This window comes from Phyllostomus discolor, chromosome 15, assembly GCF_004126475.2.
Source record: "Phyllostomus discolor isolate MPI-MPIP mPhyDis1 chromosome 15, mPhyDis1.pri.v3, whole genome shotgun sequence".
Lineage (NCBI taxonomy): Eukaryota > Metazoa > Chordata > Mammalia > Chiroptera > Phyllostomidae > Phyllostomus > Phyllostomus discolor.
Window position 1 is genome coordinate 7433736 of NC_040917.2, and position 18926 is coordinate 7452661.

Genomic DNA, 18926 nt, shown 5'->3' on the forward strand with positions numbered 1-18926 from the left:
CATTTTGACCAGGGCTTCCCCCTCCCTCTCCTTCCCTTTCTTTGTATCGCCAACTTGCAAACAACATCTGATATAAATATGATTTTCTTTTTTTTAATGTATGTATTTGTTTGTTTTTAGAGAGGGGAAGGGAGGGAGAAAGAGAGGGAGAAACAGAGGGAGGGAAACATCAATATGTGGTTGCCTCTCAAGTGCCCCCTACTGGGGACCTGGCCTGCAACCCAGGCATGTGCCCTGACTGGGAATCAAACTGGCAACCCTTTGGTTCTCAGGCTGTCACTCAATCCACTGAGCCACGCCAGCCAGGGCTAAATACGATTTTCTTTGGTTGGTGCAAGGTTTCTGTAACTGACTGAGAAGCTGACAAGGTCACATTTGCTGGGAGTCAGCACGTATTTATTTGTTTAGAAATGACTCTGTCAGATACTAGAGAGATACAGATGGAGAAAAAGTCCGTTCTCCTCGGGAGTTTAACATTTCTCGAAGATGGTGATTGCTGGGGCAGTCAGGAAGAGAACATCAGTCGGAGAAGGTGGTTTCCCGCCCAGCCTTCACACGTTTGTCGTCGGGCTGAGTGCTTTGCCGAAGGAAATGCAGTCGAGCATGTGAGACATCTTCCCCAGAGTTAGGGTCGCACGGCATGGCAGGTGACGGGGGTGGTCAGGAAATGAACCTACAGAAATGGTCAATGCGACAGAAGACTGGTCATCTGCAGGACTCACCAAATTATGGACAATTTCAAATGCAAAGCTCAAAAAGTTTGTTTTTGATCCAGTGGGCATGTTTGCAAGACAGAAACTTTTAGAAAAAGGAGTCATCAGCTTTCAGGGGTTGAGTGATGATGGAAACAGAGACCGTAGAAAGTTCCACCAACTGCCCTGGCCCGGTGGCCCAGTTGGTTGCAGTATCATCCTGAGCACCAAAATGTTTCAGGTTTGATCCCGGTTAGGGCACATGCCTGGGTTGTGGGTTCGATCCCCGGTCGGGGTGCACATGGGAGGCAAGTGATTGATGTTTTCCTCTTATATCGATGTTTCTCTCTCCCTTCCTCTCTTTCTAAAATCAATAAACATACCTTTGGGCGAGGATTTAAAAAAACAAGTTCCACCGGCTGACCTCCCAAGTCAATCCGTGGGTGGTCAGACCAAAACTCCCCTTTCTGATCCCGTGAGCTGTGTGCTGCGTGCTCGCTCTCTGCGAAATCACATCTGCCTGCTCTAAATGCTGGGCTTGTGTGAACCCCGGTCTCACGCCTCACGCGCTCCAGCAGGTAACAGTCATCTGATGGTGAAAAGGAATTCACGGACAATGGAGCCATGGTTGAATCTAGACGGAACGTCTTCCCATCCTCAGGGCCGCTCCACCAAGGAACAGCTCTGGGGACTTCTTAGATTGATCCCCACAGGCACAGTTGTTTGTAGGCTCTGAAAAATCCATTTCATTTGGCAAGTGTCAAAGGCTCATTATTACCAGTTCAAGTATTATCAAAAGTAATGTACGCTCCCGGGATTGTGAAAGGACTCTTTCTTACAAAATCCTTGGGGAGGGGATGAGGGAGCGGGTGGAAACCCTTGAAGAACCTGGTATTCAAGAAGACACAGCATTTGGGCTTTTTACCTCGTGATGGGACAGGTATCTTTCATTTCCTTGCCTCCCGCAGTCCAGCTCCCTCCTCAGACCAGACATTGCTAATTGATCATCGAATTTTTTCCCACTGAGGTCAGCAGGGCCTCAGGTGCCCAAACAGTATTCCAGGCAGCCAGGACCAACTGATCAGAGCTGGCCCAAAAGACAGAACCTGGTTTTGATCCTGGATTGAGGCTTGTTTATTTCATTTCCTTTCTGTTCATGGCATGCTGTAGGTGGAAGTATCTCTTGGCTCAGAGTGAGTGGATATCGTTTTGAGAGCACGTTGCTAACTCTGATGGGAATGAACACTCAGAGGCTCTGGGGTTTACTTAAGTGATGAAACATGCTTTTTACCAGGTGGAAGTGAGGTCCTCGGAAAGGTTTATTGCATCCCGGAGACGTATTGACTTCCCTTGCTCAGCACAGAGCAAGCACCACTTGGAAGAAATAATATGGTCTGTTGCTACAGATTCTTAACGTTCTGTCTATATTTTGAAGTGCCTTTTGGTAGAAATCGAGCCACTTGCATTTCTTCCTCCTCATTTGTAAGTCCCGAGGTTCCTGGTGGTCACAGATGGATTCTCCACTCTCAAAGGCGGCGCCTACTCAATGCTGTGAATTGAATGAACAAGGTGAGCAGATTCGCAAGGGGGTCCTTAGGAAAACATGAATGCTCACTGTCTTCGACCTAACACACTTACCTGGAGCTGTGAGTCCGCTTCTCTTGTGCCTCCTCTGCTTACTCTTTGCATCGCTGGAATTGATTTTTCCCTTTTATCTCTGCACCGCGATGGATTGATGGGCCCTTGTGAACAATTTCAGCATGTCAGCCGTCTTGCCAGAGATATATTTCTCTGTGAGTCTTGATATCCATGTCTGCCCTTTATTTTTATTATTCTCGCTTGATAGAGACAGATGGAGGGATGGGGGAGTTAATTTTGCTCTCTGGAATATTAATTGGGGCAACATTTGATTTCTCTTCATGTTCTGTTTGACTCATCCAAGATGGTAACATGTAACATCTAAATAGACTTTCTTACTGACATATATATTTGACAGTGATGTATAGAAACAACCAGAATATTTGCTCCCAGGAGAAATGTCTCGGTAGTTAATTAGCTGGGCTTTCTGTATGTCCATGATTTCTATGTTTTATCATCCCTTACAAAGAGATTCTATTTTATTGATGGCAGGCGGATCCAGAGGTGGGGGCACGTTATTATGATGATTTACTGTTTCCCAAGCTTCATTAACAACTGCTTGTGGGAGAGTTTTGCTCATGTTCTTCTAGACACCGCAGGGTTGCGGCTCAAATAATAGCATTTCCCCTGCATTCAGGACTTAAAATCTAATTGCAGGGGTAAGACAGACTTAGTCCTCAAGGACAGCTTTAGTATTGCGATGGCCCTTAGGTGTCCTCCAGCCCAGTGTCTTCATTTTATTTTTGAAAATGAGGAAGCGAGGGGCCAGAGAGACTGAGTGGCTTACTCAACGTCACACATCCCAGATCCCAGATCTTGTGTCTTTTCAGTCTTTCTTCTGTGTCACCTTCCCTCAGTGTCGCAGGTGGGCACGGGTAACCACGTTCTTCGTGATCGGGACAAAGAACTGAACTGAACACCCAGAGGTTATAGCAGAGAACACGGGAGCAGGCCAGCTCCAAGCAGAGACTGACCTCGTGGGCTGGAGGGACTCTATTTTTGTAGGGTGGATCCTTCCTGGCTAGTTTTGGTGGGTTTTTTCTGCACATGTACAAGTAGTTGTATTACTTTAAAGCTATTGTGCATGTGGTCTCCCATGATTTTCCCTGACTGGCCACCAGGGGGTCCCACAATGTTACTGAATTGGCCCCCCCTTCTCCTAGGGTCCCCCAGTACTAGGTTCCCCTTTCCCTTCACTAGAGAATTAAAGCTCTTCATGTTAAGGATTAGTGAAAAGGAAAGGGATTATTTATTCAAGTTATACAGACTTAAGAGTAATGACTTAATGTCTTCATCAAAATCCCAAAGTCCCTTAAAACACCCACAAACACACACAGTCCTTCCTTCCCCCCTTTGCCCAGTCTAGGGTACTGTATCTCAGGGAAAGAAATAGAGGTCAGTGGCTCAGGCAGCCCCCGGTTCTTCCCAGTAATCTGTGCTCGGCTGGCAGGCCTGCCTCGGTTTCCGGCATCATCAGCCATGTCACTGGGATCTCCAGTTCTTAATCCAAAACCATATGGCACCTCCTCGTGGCCCACCAGCAAGAGTCCTCTCACCCCTTTCCTTCCTGCAGCGTCTCTCCTTCTTTCTTCTGAACTGCTACAAAAAGAGCTCTGCATGGCTGCTACATCTTGCTTTCAGCTTCCTAAGCTGCGTGGCAAAGGGAGACCCAAAGCCAAGGGGTTCTCCCCTGCCAAAGCCGAGTGGCGATTCTCTGCCAAAGCTGCATGGCAGTTCTCTGCTGAAGCCACAGGGTGATTCTCTGCTAAAGCCACGTAGTGATTCTTGTCCTTAGCACCAAGTTTAAATTTCCGTGCTAATCTTCCTCTGCAGCCCCACTTCCAACTCCTCCCATAATCAGCTATACTTGCCCGCACTCCTGTATTTTCCAGCTTTTCTGGGCTGCCATAGTAAGTCTGGGCAGGCGTGGCCCCATGGCACAGAGCCAATCATCTCCAAGCTCTAACACAGTCCCTGTAACCAGGGGGAGTTGCCTCCCAGTTACATCCTGGATGGAAGTCATTCCCTTCTCCCTGGCTCAAAGCATGGCCACAGCTGTTTAACATATCTGTGAAACCAGTTAAAGGTTATAGATATGTTAAATGACCACTCTAGAGGTTATCTGTAAAAGTGTTGCTATGCAAAACAACTCAGTGGCCCTGCTCCATGTGTCCCATCCCCCAGCTCAGACTTGTGGGGGTGAGGACCTCCCATATTTTTAATATTTCCTGGACACCCTGAGTTCTGGACCCCATTACAAACCCTTCTTTTGGGGGCCCCCTCTTACATCAACACTCGAAGTGTAAATACATTTTGTAGTCAAGAAAATTCACAGGCATATAAGATACCTTCCAGGTGTATGGAGCTTCAATTTAAAATAACCTCCCCAGGGTTTCCTCATTTGCCCTTTTTACATAAAAATATAGCTTTTATATATAAAAATAGAGTATTTTTGTGTTCCGGGGGCCAGTGCAAAGCGCAGATGGTTATTTGTCTTAGGGCAGGTGGCCGAAGCACGTTGTTTTTACCGTCGTGCAATGGTCAGTAATGCCAACTCCTATGAATGTTGTCTGAAGTAAGTGAAACTACATTGGGTGTGTGCAGAGTGTCTGGCTCAAGGGTTCTCATTAAACACTATGGCAGCAGAATTCTAAAGTCCCGCCAAGGCTCCTGCCCCTGGTGTGCCCACCCTCCGTAATCCGCCCCTGCAGTGTGGGCGGCACCCCTGAGTGTGATGGGATGTCACTCCTGTGATTAGGCTCCACTATCTGGTGAAGAAGAAGGGGTTTTGCTGATGCAATTAAGGTCCCTAATCAGTCAACTAAGTGCATCAAAAGGGATCCCATCTGGATGCATCTGACCTCAGATGAGTGTGAATCCTCAATGTCGGGAAGTCCTTCCTTAAATCCCACTCAGATTCCATCCCTGATGTTGCAGCGTATTTTCTTTTGTTTGATCTTCAGCGTTGATGGCATCTAAAGTACTCACTTCCCAGGGCAGAAATTATGGGATGATAAACCACACAGGGCGTTTTCCGTCAGTGTATTTTTTCAAGCTTATTCTCCACTCTTTCACCTATTCCTGTACCGTTCGTATCTCTGTAAGAGCTGCGTCACTCAGGTCGCACACAGCCATTGCCATCCTGCAGCATAACCAGGCCCAGGCATGAGAGCAGGTTCACTGACTTGGAGCATGCTGTCCCTCATCCATTTCTCGCCACTTTTGCCACCCCTCCCCTTACTTGGTCCTCCGTGAAGCTAACCCTCATGCCGTTCCCAGATCGAGTCTTCTCCGGGCTGTCGCTCTACCACGTGTTACAGCAAACACCGAAACGGGCAGCTACATGAACAGGTGTCACGTACTGCAGAACGGGAGATGCATGGGTGAATGGAACAGCCCGTTCAGCCGGAAACTTCTCATTTGCAGGGGTTATTTGAAACGCGCCAACTCCTGCTGCGTGGAGAGGGGCGAGATGGCTGCACGTCTCACACAGTTCGCTGCACGAACCTCGAGGGCCTTCGGGTGCACGGAGTGTGGACTGAGGCCTTGGCCCTGGTCTCACCCTCTTGGGTGGGGCCTCCTCCTCTCTTCCTGTCTCCTCCCTCGATCAGTACTCCGAAGGGGCTGGGCGAGCTCAGCCGTGAGAGTTCTTTCAAATCCAGAGTAATCTTTCGTGAAAATAACCTGGTTTTGCAAATTCGGGCACTTCAGTATGTGGAAGAATAACTCACAGTGATATCCAAGAAGTGTTTCCTTGCCCCGCTTCCTGGAGACATTGCCTCCTATTTTCTACATGAAAAAATAGAAAATAAAGTAAAAACTGCATCCGTTGGAAAAATAAACAAGGTTAGAAACTTGGAGCTTGCGGGTGTTTCCGGTAATCAGCCTAGGAAATGTTCGCCTTTCCACCATCTGTCAACACTCAGGTCGGCCCAGGTTATTTCTGAGACAGTTACGCCGCGGAGGTCGGAGGCTGGGCGAGTGGGAAGGCGTGCAGACCAGCACCTGGGACATGAGCCGCGCCGCCCATCAGCCCAGCCTTCTTCTTCGGGAATCAGTATGTCATTCTGTAATCACGCTGCTTTCGCATTGTTGAGGGAAACATTTATGCCTCCTGCCCTGCCTTTGTGGCCACGCTGCCATTCAGTCGAGTCTAAGAATTTATCCTGAAGCTATTGGTTCCGCTTAAAAGAAATCACATGTGTGGAAGAATGACTACAGACTTCCACTAACAGAGGACACGCACCAGAGGAATGTAATGACTTAAAATAATAAATGAGGATTACCCCTAATGAGATCAGTCAGTTCAGTTCGTGTGGCTTGTGGGGTAATGATGACACTTCTGGACAAGGTCAGAGTCGCAACTTGTAAAGATTTCCCGTTTCCCTGTTTCCCGTCCATGCTGCATGAACAGAAGAATACACGGGACCTAGGAAAATCGTTGTTCTTCCTCTGCCTTCAGGAGAAGGAGCGTTCTTAAAGTTGGTTCTCTTTTTTTTTTTTTTTTTTTTTTTTTCAGAAAATGGCATTTCACTGCAATCCTCAGTCCCCCGATGTGTCTGCTAGGGACTGAATGCTTGGGTCCCCCCACCCTTCCCCCCAGTTCATACGTTAGCACCCTGACTGCAAAGAGGGTGGTATCAGGAGGTGAGGCCTTTGGGAGGTGCTCAAGGAATGAGGATGGGGCTTTCGTGGTTGGGATTCGTGTTCCTTTCCCTTCCACTACATGAGGACACAGGAACAGGACAGCCATCGATGAACCGGAACCCGGCGTCTCACCAGACTCCGAATCTGCCGGCACGTGGACCTTGGACATCCCATCCTCTAGAACTGTGAGCGGTGACCTTCTGCTCCTTATGTGATGTTTCATTACAGCAGCCTGAATGCGCCGAGGCAGCGTCTCAGTAAAGCATGTAGTACAGCAGACACGCATTGATCATTTGACACTGGCGATCCCACTAAGAATTGAACACACAGCATTTCATGTAATACAACAACCCTGCGGGGTGTGACTTTTAAATTATGTTAGATAAGGAAACTCAGGCTTGCTAGCTTGTCCAGTATCTTCGTGCAAATACTCAGCTGAGTTGGGACCGAAGTCGTAGCCAGAGCCATGCTTCCCACTGCTGCTCTGCCCTGGGGAAGACCACCCTTCTGTGCCCTCGTGGACATTTAAATACAGGGATCCGTGCCCTTCCCCCTGGCCTGTGTGCCCTACAGAGGAAGGAACGGTCACGCAGAGCTGGGGCGTTCCTTCTGTACATATTGATTAAGTGCCTTGTGGGGCGGAGCTCCTTAAGGTGTTCAGAAGCCACTGGGGTAATAGGAGTTCCTGCTGTCTGTGGGGCTGTCCCCATGGAGGATCAGATGTCAATCAAGTAGTCACTCAGGCAGATGCGAATCACAGCTGTAATCACAGCTGTAATCACAGCTAGAGATTAGTGATGGGGGGCCGGAGGAAGGGCCAAAATCGCTCACTCGAACTCCACTTGATGACTTGATGTTTTTACCTCCCTCCCCCCGTTCTACCAGTCTGCCCTCCTCCTAGAGGGAGGGAGGGTCTCTCAATACTAATGAGATTAGCTGTCACTTGTATTTGCATTGAAGGGATTTAATTACACAGAGAGTAAATTCGAGGAGAATTAGGGAAGGGGTATTAGGTGAATAAAAGTAGGTAAACAATTAAATAAATTTAGTGCCTTCAGTTTGTTGCATGTGAAGACTATCCATCATACTCTTTCTTTTCCAATTAGTAAAAACTAACATTGATATACTACTTTGCAGTGTGCAAGGCTGTTTCAAATCTCATTAAGTCATTAACACAGCTCTTCACAAAAGGTGTCATTGTCATCTTTTTATTGGAGAGGTAGCTGAGTCCCCGAGAAACCAAGCGCCTTCCACAGATCATTCATTCCAGGAGGTGACAAGCTTGGAATCAACCTCTACCAACGCCCGTTGCCTTGACCTTTTCTCTGTGTCATGCAGTGACAGTCATTTCCAAGGTCAAGGTTACTAAGTTCTTCTCATAGTGATTTTTTCCAGCATTTGCATTTTTATGGCCTGCAAGAAATTATGAATTAAATACTCAGCGTAGGCAAGCACAGAGGAATCAGTGGAAGGAAATAGAACTTAGCGGGTTTCTTTCTCTCTCTCACTCTCTTTCTTTTTTTCTTTTTTTACTAGCCAAGTGGGAAATGAAAGGAGAGAAGCCCTAGGTGGTGGCTGGAACGGGGTGGAGGAGTGCATGTGAGGGGGGAGGTAGACAGCAACACCCCCACCACAGGCACCTGCAGACCCAAGCCTGCCCTCTGCAGGAAGGACCGTGTGACCCTGCATTTCCTCTGGGCGGGGCTGTACCTAAAAGCCCTCTTGACTGAGCTTCTGCTTCCTGCTCTGTGAGTGCCCAGCACTCGCTTGTCATACGTCGTGCAATTACTCACGTGTTCTTCCTTTCCCAAGGCCCAGTGTCTGTCGTCCCCCCAAGTACGCTCTTTGGTGCCGGGCACATAGCAGGGGCCAGGAAGCCTTCCTGGGCCGCCAGGGAGACAGCCCCAAGCAGGTGGATTTCTTCCATTGGCAGAACCCTCTGTGCAGATGGGACCCTGCTGGCCAAGGCGGGGGGTCAGGAGCCAATGGGTCTTTACGGTTGTGGCTGTGCATATCCTAATGGTGAGGAATGGGGCTGGAAGGTTGGGCGAGGCCAGGTCCTAGTGGGCTCCCATAGCTTCTTCAGGAGTAGATTAGATCAGAAAGTCATTGAGGAGTCATTGAAAAATAATGCGTGGGGGACAGTAATGTGATTGACTTGCCTTTTCAGAGAGGAGGGCCCCTCCTTTGGTTGTGTGGTGGATGACCCTGAGTCTGTGGGGGGGTGGGAGGGACATGGAGACTGGTATTTCATCTCCCTGGAATGACACTGTTAGCACTTGTCTTGGGTGGAGACAGGGGAAGCCTTGCCCTCGAGGGTCCAATGAAAGGAAGGGGCAGATCGGAGGGGACAGACTTATCAGGGACACGTGAAGGTCAACGGGCCAGCAAGGGAGTCGATCGGGGGCTCTCAGGGTGGCGGTGGACGGTGTATCTGGAGCCAGACTCACCCCTGTCTCTCTAGCCATGGGGTCGGCGGTCCTGTTCCCTTCCAGATGCTGCTCTCAGGATCCGAGGCCTTCCCTGTGGGGGCGGAAAAGGGAATACGTTTTAATTTCTGTGCGTGTGAGGCTGGCAGAAAAGAAAGCACGCCCTCCCCCAGGGCAGTGCTGGCTTTTCGAGCGGATTGCAGCAGTTGTGAGTATCAGGGAAGGACACCGGACTCACTCAGCTGTGTGCCGGATTCTGAGCGTAATTGACAGCTCACCTTTCTCAGGTGAAACATGTGGTGGAGCTGGGGATGAACATCTTGGGAGAAAAGTATCGAAGTCCCTGACTAGAGGCAGCTTTGAGGGGTCATGGGTGGCTCCACTGATGGAGACTGAAAGGTTAAATATGAGGTCTGTCTGGAAAAAGCCCAGCCATTGTTAATATGATGAGAATGATTTGCATGACATCGATGTAGCCTGGCAGCCAAGGGGAGTGGACTAGAATGCGCATGCGTGAACAATGACGACTTCACTGTACTAGTCAGTGGGGGTGGTAGACGCTGTTGAGTGAGCATGTGCACTGTGTGGTCATCGCATTCAAAACGCCTGAGCGAGGACAGCAATGAATCTGCATCGGATTTTGCTTTAAGCTTGAACATTTCTCCCTGGAAACTATTCGGATGATTCAGAAGACCACAGCTGTGGGCAACTGGTGATTGGCAGGGTCATCGCGACAACACACTCATTCGTGCATCACATCTCGTGCAGAGTTTTTTTGAGAACTGTGTGAGGTCCCACGGTGTCTGCTTTGATGGGGACCGAGATGTCATTGTCCTGTGTGCAATGTTTCAAGTATCTTGTATCTCCTTCAGTACACATCTGTGTTTTTCATAGTGCGTGGCTGGATGGATACCTCCTGGGCAGACCCTGTCTATCAATGCAACTCTTAGGGTCATTATTAGGTGTTACCTAGAATTCAGAGAAGGCAGCGGGTTCAATGTTTCATCTTACCTAAACCCTAAACTTAATTTCAGAAGAGACTGAGTAAATGTGTTCTCAGAAATACGTGCAATCCATGTGCAGTGCCCCCACCACACCCCACGCCTTGTCAGTTGTTGCTGAGACGGGACCAGGCAGGTTCCGTGTGGCTGTCAGGTGCTGGCATGGGCAGCGGCAGGAGCGAGGGCAGAACTCCGAGTCCGTCCAGCTGGAAGCCGAGGACAGTGCCTCAGGTTTCACAGAGAGCGGCCTGGCCACCCCGCACACCGCACGGGGTGACCGCCGCCATCTGCTGTCTTTCCTCAGGAACCGTGGAGCACGCAGCACATCCCGGCGCTGTTCTCGGCCTTCTGCGGCCTCTTGGTCTCGCTTTCCTACCACCTGAGCAGGCAGAGCAGTGACCCCTCAGTGCTCCTGTGAGTAACACACGCCCCCCACTGTGACATGTACACACAGCTGTAACACATGCCTTGCACTGTGACACACACACAGCTGTAACACACCTTGTACTGTGACACACACAGCTGTAACACATGCCCCCCACTGTGACACACACACAGCTGTAACACACCTGCACTGAAACACACACACAGCTGTGAATAACACATCTGTACTGACACACACACACAGCTGTGAATAACACACCCTGTACTGTGACCCACACACAGCTGTAACACACCCTGCACTGTGACATGCATACACACACACACACACACACACACTGCATGTGGGTTCCTGCCTTAGCCCCTGGGGTCACACCAGGGAGACTATGCCGGCGTCTCTGATAGGAATTGTAATGGGCACATATTTAAAAAAGTAAACTCTGTGTTTTCCTATTTTCAGGTCCTTTATTCAATGCAAATTATTGCCTAAATTTTTACATCAGAATCTAGAGGAGTTGGCTGAAGACCCTCTCCCCAAGAAGATGAAAGATTCAGTGGTGAGACATTTGTGTTGTGTATTGTTTGCACAGCGGGGTGCGGAGCTTATCGAAAACCAGGGCTCCCAGTGGGGCCTTAGCTGGCGGTGTCCAAGAGCGAGCCGTGCAGAGAGAGGTGCCCTGCCCTGGCCTGAGCCTGGCACATGGACCTCGGGGGCCTCTGCAGGGCGTGAGCCTGTCGGGGCCTCTGCAGGGTGTGAGCCTGTCGGGGCCTCTGCAGGGTGTGAGGCTGTCGGGGCCTCTGCAGGGTGTGAGACTGTCGGGGCCTCTGAAGGCAGATGCTGTCCACGTGCCACAGACACTCGGTGGGTCCTCAGCTGACGGCACTTGGCCCAGACAGTCAGTCAGCTCCACCCACTGCTGGCGCCAAGCAGCAGGCAGGCCGCACAGTATGGAAACTTCCCCGATAAACACCCAAGCAAACTGCATTCCCAATGCCCCCCTCCCATGAGCCGCTGCACGTCTTCTTGCCTCAGCCTCGCCCTGAGCACTGAAACTCTCTCCGGGGTCTTTTGGTCCAGGCTGGCCTCTGCACAGCCCTTGTGAGGAGCGTTTGGGCTCCGGAGTTATGTCCAGGATGTTGGAGAAGGGTGCAGCCCGGCTGGTCGGAGCGCATGAGGAAGGGGAGGGAGGAAGAAGTAGACTGAGGGGTGAAAGATGCCACTTCCTTGTTCACCAGGAAGATGGTGTGGGGGCCGTGACAGACCCCCTTTGAGCAGGAGCACCCTTTCTGGCGTCAATGTCCAAGCATCAGTACGTTGACAAGCAGTGCTCATTGGTTAGGTAATCTCCCATTCATCCGGGTATCGGCCTTGGAGCAGTGTGGTGATGTCTGTGGGTCGTGACTTTCCCGTGTTTCGTAGGAACGACAGATGGAAGGAAAAGCAGTTAATGGTGGGTTGGTTGCAGGCCCCTCCGGCCAGGAACGTGGCTCGCTGTCTTGGTCTGCCCAGCACACGGGGTGCTCGGCACGTGCCCCTGAACTTAGATGAGTGAAATTGCTACCCACCCCTTCACGGCAACGTGTAGGGGTCAGAGCCAACAGGGTACCAATTGGAAAGCTTCGTCTCAGCCCCTGCGCCTTCAATGTGGTCCCAATCCAGGCTAAAGCCTGGGGTTATTTCTCATCACAAGGGAATGAAAACAGGAGTCCCTGACTGTGAATAAGGGCACTGCTCATTAATTTAAGTTTTTTTAGAGAGAGGGGAAGGGAGGGAGAAAGAGAAGGAGAGAAACATCGATGTGAGAAACACCGATTGGTTGCCTCTCGAGCACCCCCAACGGAGACCTGGTCTGCAGTCCAGGCGTGTGCCCTGACGGGGCGTCAAACCGCCAGTCTTTGGGTTTGCAGGACGACGCCCAACCCACTCGGCCACACCAGTCAGGGTGGTTCGTTAATTTTAAAAGCAGGGACGTGTTCAAGGGAATAGAAAGTGAGGCAGCTAGGGCTGACGAGATGGCAGCTAGCAGAGACAGGAGACACATCGTGTGCTGGGAGACTGATGGGGACGAGATCGAAATGACGTTCCCAGGTCAGCGTCTGCGAAAGCCACTGGGCGGCCTGAAGAATGCCCAGAAGTTTTCCCACGAATGTCTGAGAAAAACTCTCTTCCCCAAATGTTTCTTAATTTCCTGCCAGATGAAGGTGCTTGGTGATTTATTGTGGTAAAAGCAGTGCACAAATCACAGTGAAACGTGATGAGAAGCCTGCCGGCAGCGGCTGATAGCATTTCCCCGGCATAATGAGTCGAGACGTGTGGGCAGGTGCCAGCTCCCTCGGTTCCCGAGCACGCTGAAAGGGCCTGTGCGAGCGAGAGCACATCCTTGCAGGAGGTTTCGTGTGATGTGTGTTCACTCCTCTGAAAAGCCTTCTGGTCTAATTATAATATTTTAATGGGACTATCAGATTCAGCTTTTACAGTTCGGTGCATAATGCTTCCTTTTGTGTCATAGTGTAAGTATAAAATTTCTCTCCTTGTCTGTGATTTTGTGTCTTTGTGGCTTTCTCTGGCCATCTTGTATTCTCGCTCTCGCTCTCCCTCCCTCCCTCCCTCCCTCTCCCTCCTTCTCCCTCTCCCTCCCTCCCCTCCAGTTTTAATTTGTATGAGAGGCCCCCAGAAAGCCAGCCTCCTGAGGTCAGTTTTCCATCCTCCCCCCCGTTCTGACTCTCGGGCCTCTGCACATTTACTGTTACCCAGGTGACTCCCTTCAGGTGACCCAAAGACTGCGCTTTAAGGGGCGCTGACCTAGAAACGGAGCTACCTGTAGCGCTCACCCATTCCCATACGAGCAACTTAAGAGATGCACACGCAGCTTGTTCCCAGACTCCAGTGGTTAGTGAGAGCATGGACCTCCCGCTGCTGTTTGCCGGGTCAGCCAGCCTTTCCCAGGTCCTGTACCCGTGGGCTCACCCCTCAGCGGCATCGGCTTCCGCACTTCTCACGTTCCAATTGGTTGCTTTCATTGTATCTCCTTTTCTCAGCTCCTGGAAATAAACACACAAAACTACCCACTTTTAGCTGTACAGTTCAAACAGCTGCTTTCAAACTGTTGTTTGTATCATGTTTTGGATGCTGTGCCCCCCACCCCCAGCTCTGTGTAAATCCCCTGGCTGCTCGGTGCTGCTGGACCACGGCTTCCGAAGCCTCCTTTTAGGATTGGAGCGTGAAGTGCTGCATCAGATGCCACGTGGGTTTAAAACGTTTTACATGCTGAGAGCCGATATATTTATTAAATACACATGGACTCACCGTCAAAATTGGGAAAACATTAGCAGTACTGGATATTGTTTTACAAGTTCTGGCTAGCATGTCTTGAAAGTAAAACAGTGTAGATTGCATTATTGTTTTCAAATGGAATGCACAGAAAAGTTTATTAGAATCAACCATGATTAATAAGGGAATTCATAAATACCACCAGAGACAAGAAAATCTAGAAAAGCAAAAAAAAAAAAAAGAGTACAGGAAAAAAAAACAAAACAAAAAAAAACAAAACAAAAAAATAAAAAGAAAATCTAGAAAAGCGAGAACATTCTAACACATCAAAAAAAAACCCCTTAGAAATGTAATGAAAACATAATTCAAGTGACAATAGCAACAAAATATATGAATCGATGATGGGAATGATTTTAACAAGTGTCAGAAATAAAGAAAACTACAACAGCCTATTAAAATGCAAATGAGGTTATGAATGAGGTGTGATAAACAGACATGACCTGATTTTGGGGTGGGAAGGCCGAGATTTATTAAGCGCCATTTCTTTACAATAAATTTGTAGTTTAATATGGTCCAAAGCAGTTATAAAGACATTTTGTTTATAACTTGGAGAAATGATTCTAAGGTTCATTGAAAACAATAGCAGTTAGTAGCTTTAAAAAAGTCTAAGAAAGAAAAATAAGAAAGAGGAACTTAGCACTTTGAGATTTAATAGTATATTATAAAGACTGAGTAATCAAAAAAAATGAGATTCATCCGAAATTAGAGAATGAGATTAGTAAATCAGTGAAACACAGAAAGGAGACAAATTATTTATGTGAATTTATTATGTAAAACTTAAATGTCACACCAGGAACTGATTATTCGGTCTATGGTGTGGAGGTGTTTGCTGAGCAGTGGGAGGGAGAGGGAATTTGTGTGCTCAGCCCACACCAGACACCAGCATGTGAGAGAGAGGGAGCCAGGAGGAGGGAGGTCTGATGAGACTTCCGTCTCGGGTGTGATGGCGGGCCAGATCGTTGTAACCAAACTGTGCGCTGATTGAAACCAAAAATTCTGAATCAAATACAAAAAATCCTTTAATGTGGCAAGAAACTAACAAAACAATAAGAAGTTATCAGGCTAAAACTGCAGTGAGCAAGGACGCCTGGAAGAAGCAGAGCGGTTGCTTCTCCTGCCTCCGGAGCATCTGTCCGAGGGGACTGTGGGCCGTGGTTCTCAGCTCTCGGGCTGCAGGGAAGAGACCCTGAAGCCTGTCCTGCCAGGTGGGACGTCCAGTGTTAGAAGGTCCACTCTTCAAGCCGGGGCACTAGAGGGCGCGCCCCCAGTGGGAGGGTGAACCAGAAGGAATGACCTCCACCCTCCTCAGCATTAGGGGCATGCGAGCAAACCCACCTGAGCGCTGAGCATCAGAACAACAAGGCAGTCCTCGAAACGTTGTCGTTCTGCATGGATTTACAGTCCAAATTATGTACTCTGGGTGGCACACAACGCCTCAGTGTAAACACAGTTTAAAGCGGCCCCCAGCTGGGAACACCTCCCAGCAGAAACAAACACGAATTTCCCACAGCAGACTCCTTTCTCCTGGGCCCTCAAGGCCTGATTGCCAATGTCAAGTCTGTAAGGGGAATGAGCATTTTACAAAGAAAATTTAAAACTATACAAGGAAACAAGGAACCAGAAGAAACAGATCTGCAAATACTTCAGTTGCAGGAGCTGCCAAACACAAATTTTACAACAATTTCCCGTACTACGTTTAAAGAATAAAGACGGCTTAAAATGTGTAGGCAGTGGGAAATATTTAAAATGATCCATCATGTTTGAAAGAGAGCCAAATAGACCGTTTAAACAAAAGCCCAAAAAAGAAGCAACTGTAGGTACGCACACACACACACACACACAAGGGGGGTTAGACACCTCTGAAGAGAGAATTATTGAACTGAAAGATAAAGATAGAAGGAAGTATCCAGGTTTCACCACACACAGACAAACAAAAATCAGAAATCTGAATGAGATGAAGAAATGTGATGGATAGAGTAAGAGATCTGACATATATCTAATAAGAATTCCAGAAAAAGAGACAGACATAATTCATATTTGATGAGGGACTTTCTGAGAGCTTGCCAGCATTGATGAAAAACACAGATGTCGAGATTTTAAAGCCCTGGTGAACAGCAAGCAGGCACATGGAAGAAACACGGGTCACGCCCGAAGGACTCTGAGAATGAGAGCGAGGGACACCGAGGATGACAACCACCCTGAAGTGGTTAAACAACTGAACAGACCACATTTAACGGAACCGGAGAAGCCAGAAGACAGTCATTCCCTATCCTTGCTGTTCCATGAATAAAAGGAACTGCCGAGCCAGCTTCTACATCCAGTAAAAATACCTTTCAAGGATGAGGGCACCGTAAAAATACTGTAGACACACAAAAGCTGAGAGACCCTCGCTAGATACAATTCTGAAGGATATTCTTGAGTAGAAAGGGATCTCAGATGGAAGGTCTAGTTAGCAAGAAAGCAGAAAGAGGAAAGAAAGTGGCAGAGATGTTAGTAAGTATAGACAAGCGTAAACTGTATAAAACCATAGTGAGAGTCCATGGTTGTAAAGAACGTAAGGTAGAATTAGAATATCTGACTACAATAACACGTAAGCTTGAATGGAAAGAGAAGTAGACTCCAAGACCTGAAAATCGTTGGCAGTGTCCGGGAGACAGATAGAGCTGTCGATCAGCTTCAGACAGCGGTAGGTTAAGCATGCCTGTGGGGGGATGTCTGCGGGAAGGGTTTCTGTTCCTGCCGAAGGAACGTGTGGCTCCAGCCCTGGGCACAGGGGAAAACGGAACAATGAACGAGTCGTTCTCTGTAAGCAACAGAATATGGGAGGACTCTTCTGCCACACTGTTCTTCCACATCCGTTCCAGATGGAGTGGAACCCACATATGTGGTGACAAGACCTGAAAGCATTTGTCATCCTAATAAAAGGCATTATCTTTATGATATCAGTCTAGGAAAGCACTGTTTAAAATGGCACAGAAATTCAAGTTCATTAAAACTATGACCTTTGGCCCTGACTGGTATGGCTCAGTGGATGGAGTACTGGCCTGCGAACCAAGGTGTTGTGGGTTCGATTCCTAGTCAGGGCACATGCTTGGGTTGCAGGCTAGGTCGCCAGTAGGGGGCGTGTGAGAGGCAACCACACATGGTTGTTTCTCTCCCTCTTACTCCCTCCCTTCCCCTCTCTAAAAGTAAACAAACAAAATTTTTTAAAAATTAGGACCTTTGATTTATCAAATAATACTGAAAAAGAGACAAAAAGCAAACCACAGAATGGGCAACAATTACTGAAACATGTATAATTGACAAAGTACCACTCTTGAGGTGGGTATACAATTCTAATCAGTCAGTAAGACAGGCTGGTATCTCAGTTAAAAATAGGCAGAAGACTGGTACATGCATTTCACAAAGAGCAGATATAAATGGACAGAACATTAACGCACAGCAGCCTCCTCTTATCCTCGGTTTTGTTTTCTGTGGTTTTCAGTATCCCACGGTCAACTGAGGTCTGAAAGTAGGAAATGGAAAATTCCAGAAATAGACAGTTTATAAATTTGAAAACTTGTGCTGTTCTGAGTGGCGCGATGAGCTCTCTTGCCGACCCGTTGCATCCAGCCCCAGACGTGAGTCACCCCTTCACCCAGGGTTTCCATACGGCCTGCGCCCCGCCCACTCAGTCGCTCATTGGCCCACTCAGCTGTCAGACTGACAGGCGTGGGGCACAGTGCTGTGTTCAGGTCGTCCTGTGTTACTTCATAACGGTCCCAAGTGAGAGCAGTGGTGCTGGCAGTTCGGATGTGTCACTGAGAAGCCGTAAAGGGCTTCCTCTAAGTGAGTAAGTGTGCATTAAGTAAATAGGTGTGTGTAGGAAAAAATAAAGTGCAGATAGGGTTCAGTACTATTCAAGTGTTGACAACCATTTTGGGCAAGAGAGCTCTCACGCACTGTTGGAAGTAGTGTGAATCAGTGTATCCACTTTGGAAACAGTCTGGGGTTGCGGAGTTCCAGCTACGTACACGCCGCAGCCAGCAGTGCTCCCGGATATCTGCCCTGGGCAGACCTTGTACACGTGTACCAGCGCACGTGTACACGTGTAAGATCGCTCACGAGGACTTCTCTGTAAGAACCCCAGGCTGAAGCCCCTGGAAACTCCGCCCACAGCAGCACGTGGGCTCCAGAGTAAAGGAGAAGACCTTCCCACAGCCACGTGCCGTGGATGGGCGAACCTTAGCCACGTAACGTGAGCGAAGGAAGCGAGACGGGGCACGTGCATCCAGGAGGCCGCCGTCCGTCTAAGATGGGGTGACAATGGGCAGACTACACCAAAGGGCTTATAATCACACTTACAAAACACATGAGCAGCAAAATCATTTTTTTAAAGCAAGAAAGTAATCTTCGCCAGAGTTAGGGAGGTTGATAGGAACCCACAAGAGGGAAAAGAATGGTTTGCGGCAGGGGACCTCGTACCAGGGGCTTTTCGGGCAGTGGGGAGGCTGGATTCTTGAAGCAGTTGGTGGTTACTAGGGCATTTGCTTTGTAATTATACTTTAAATTGTGCATATGTATTTTATGCACTTTTCAAAAAAGTATAAATGAAATAAAATATTTATTCAGGTTCTAGAGAGTGAAGGGTTTTCCAGACTTGGAATCTATGAAATAAAAACACACACACGGAGTTGGATTTGAGTACACAAAAATTTTACTTCCGTATGTCAAACAGGCAATAAAATTTAAATAATTTATTAAAATATTTGCAAATTGGACACAAAATAAATATCTCTCATCATTCATGTAATTTAATTTTAAAAAT

General features: G+C 48.4%; 1 protein-coding gene across 1 annotated transcript in view; it reads left to right on the forward strand.

Moving 5' to 3' along the window:
- PCNX2 (pecanex 2) overlaps positions 1–18926 on the forward strand; it is a 204245-nt gene that overhangs the window by 70149 nt on the left and 115170 nt on the right. Inside the window, exons 16-17 of the mRNA XM_028531220.2 lie at positions 10712–10821; positions 11249–11345. Coding sequence (XP_028387021.1) covers positions 10712–10821; positions 11249–11345 — 207 coding nt within the window. The remainder of the gene's footprint in view (positions 1–10711; positions 10822–11248; positions 11346–18926) is intronic.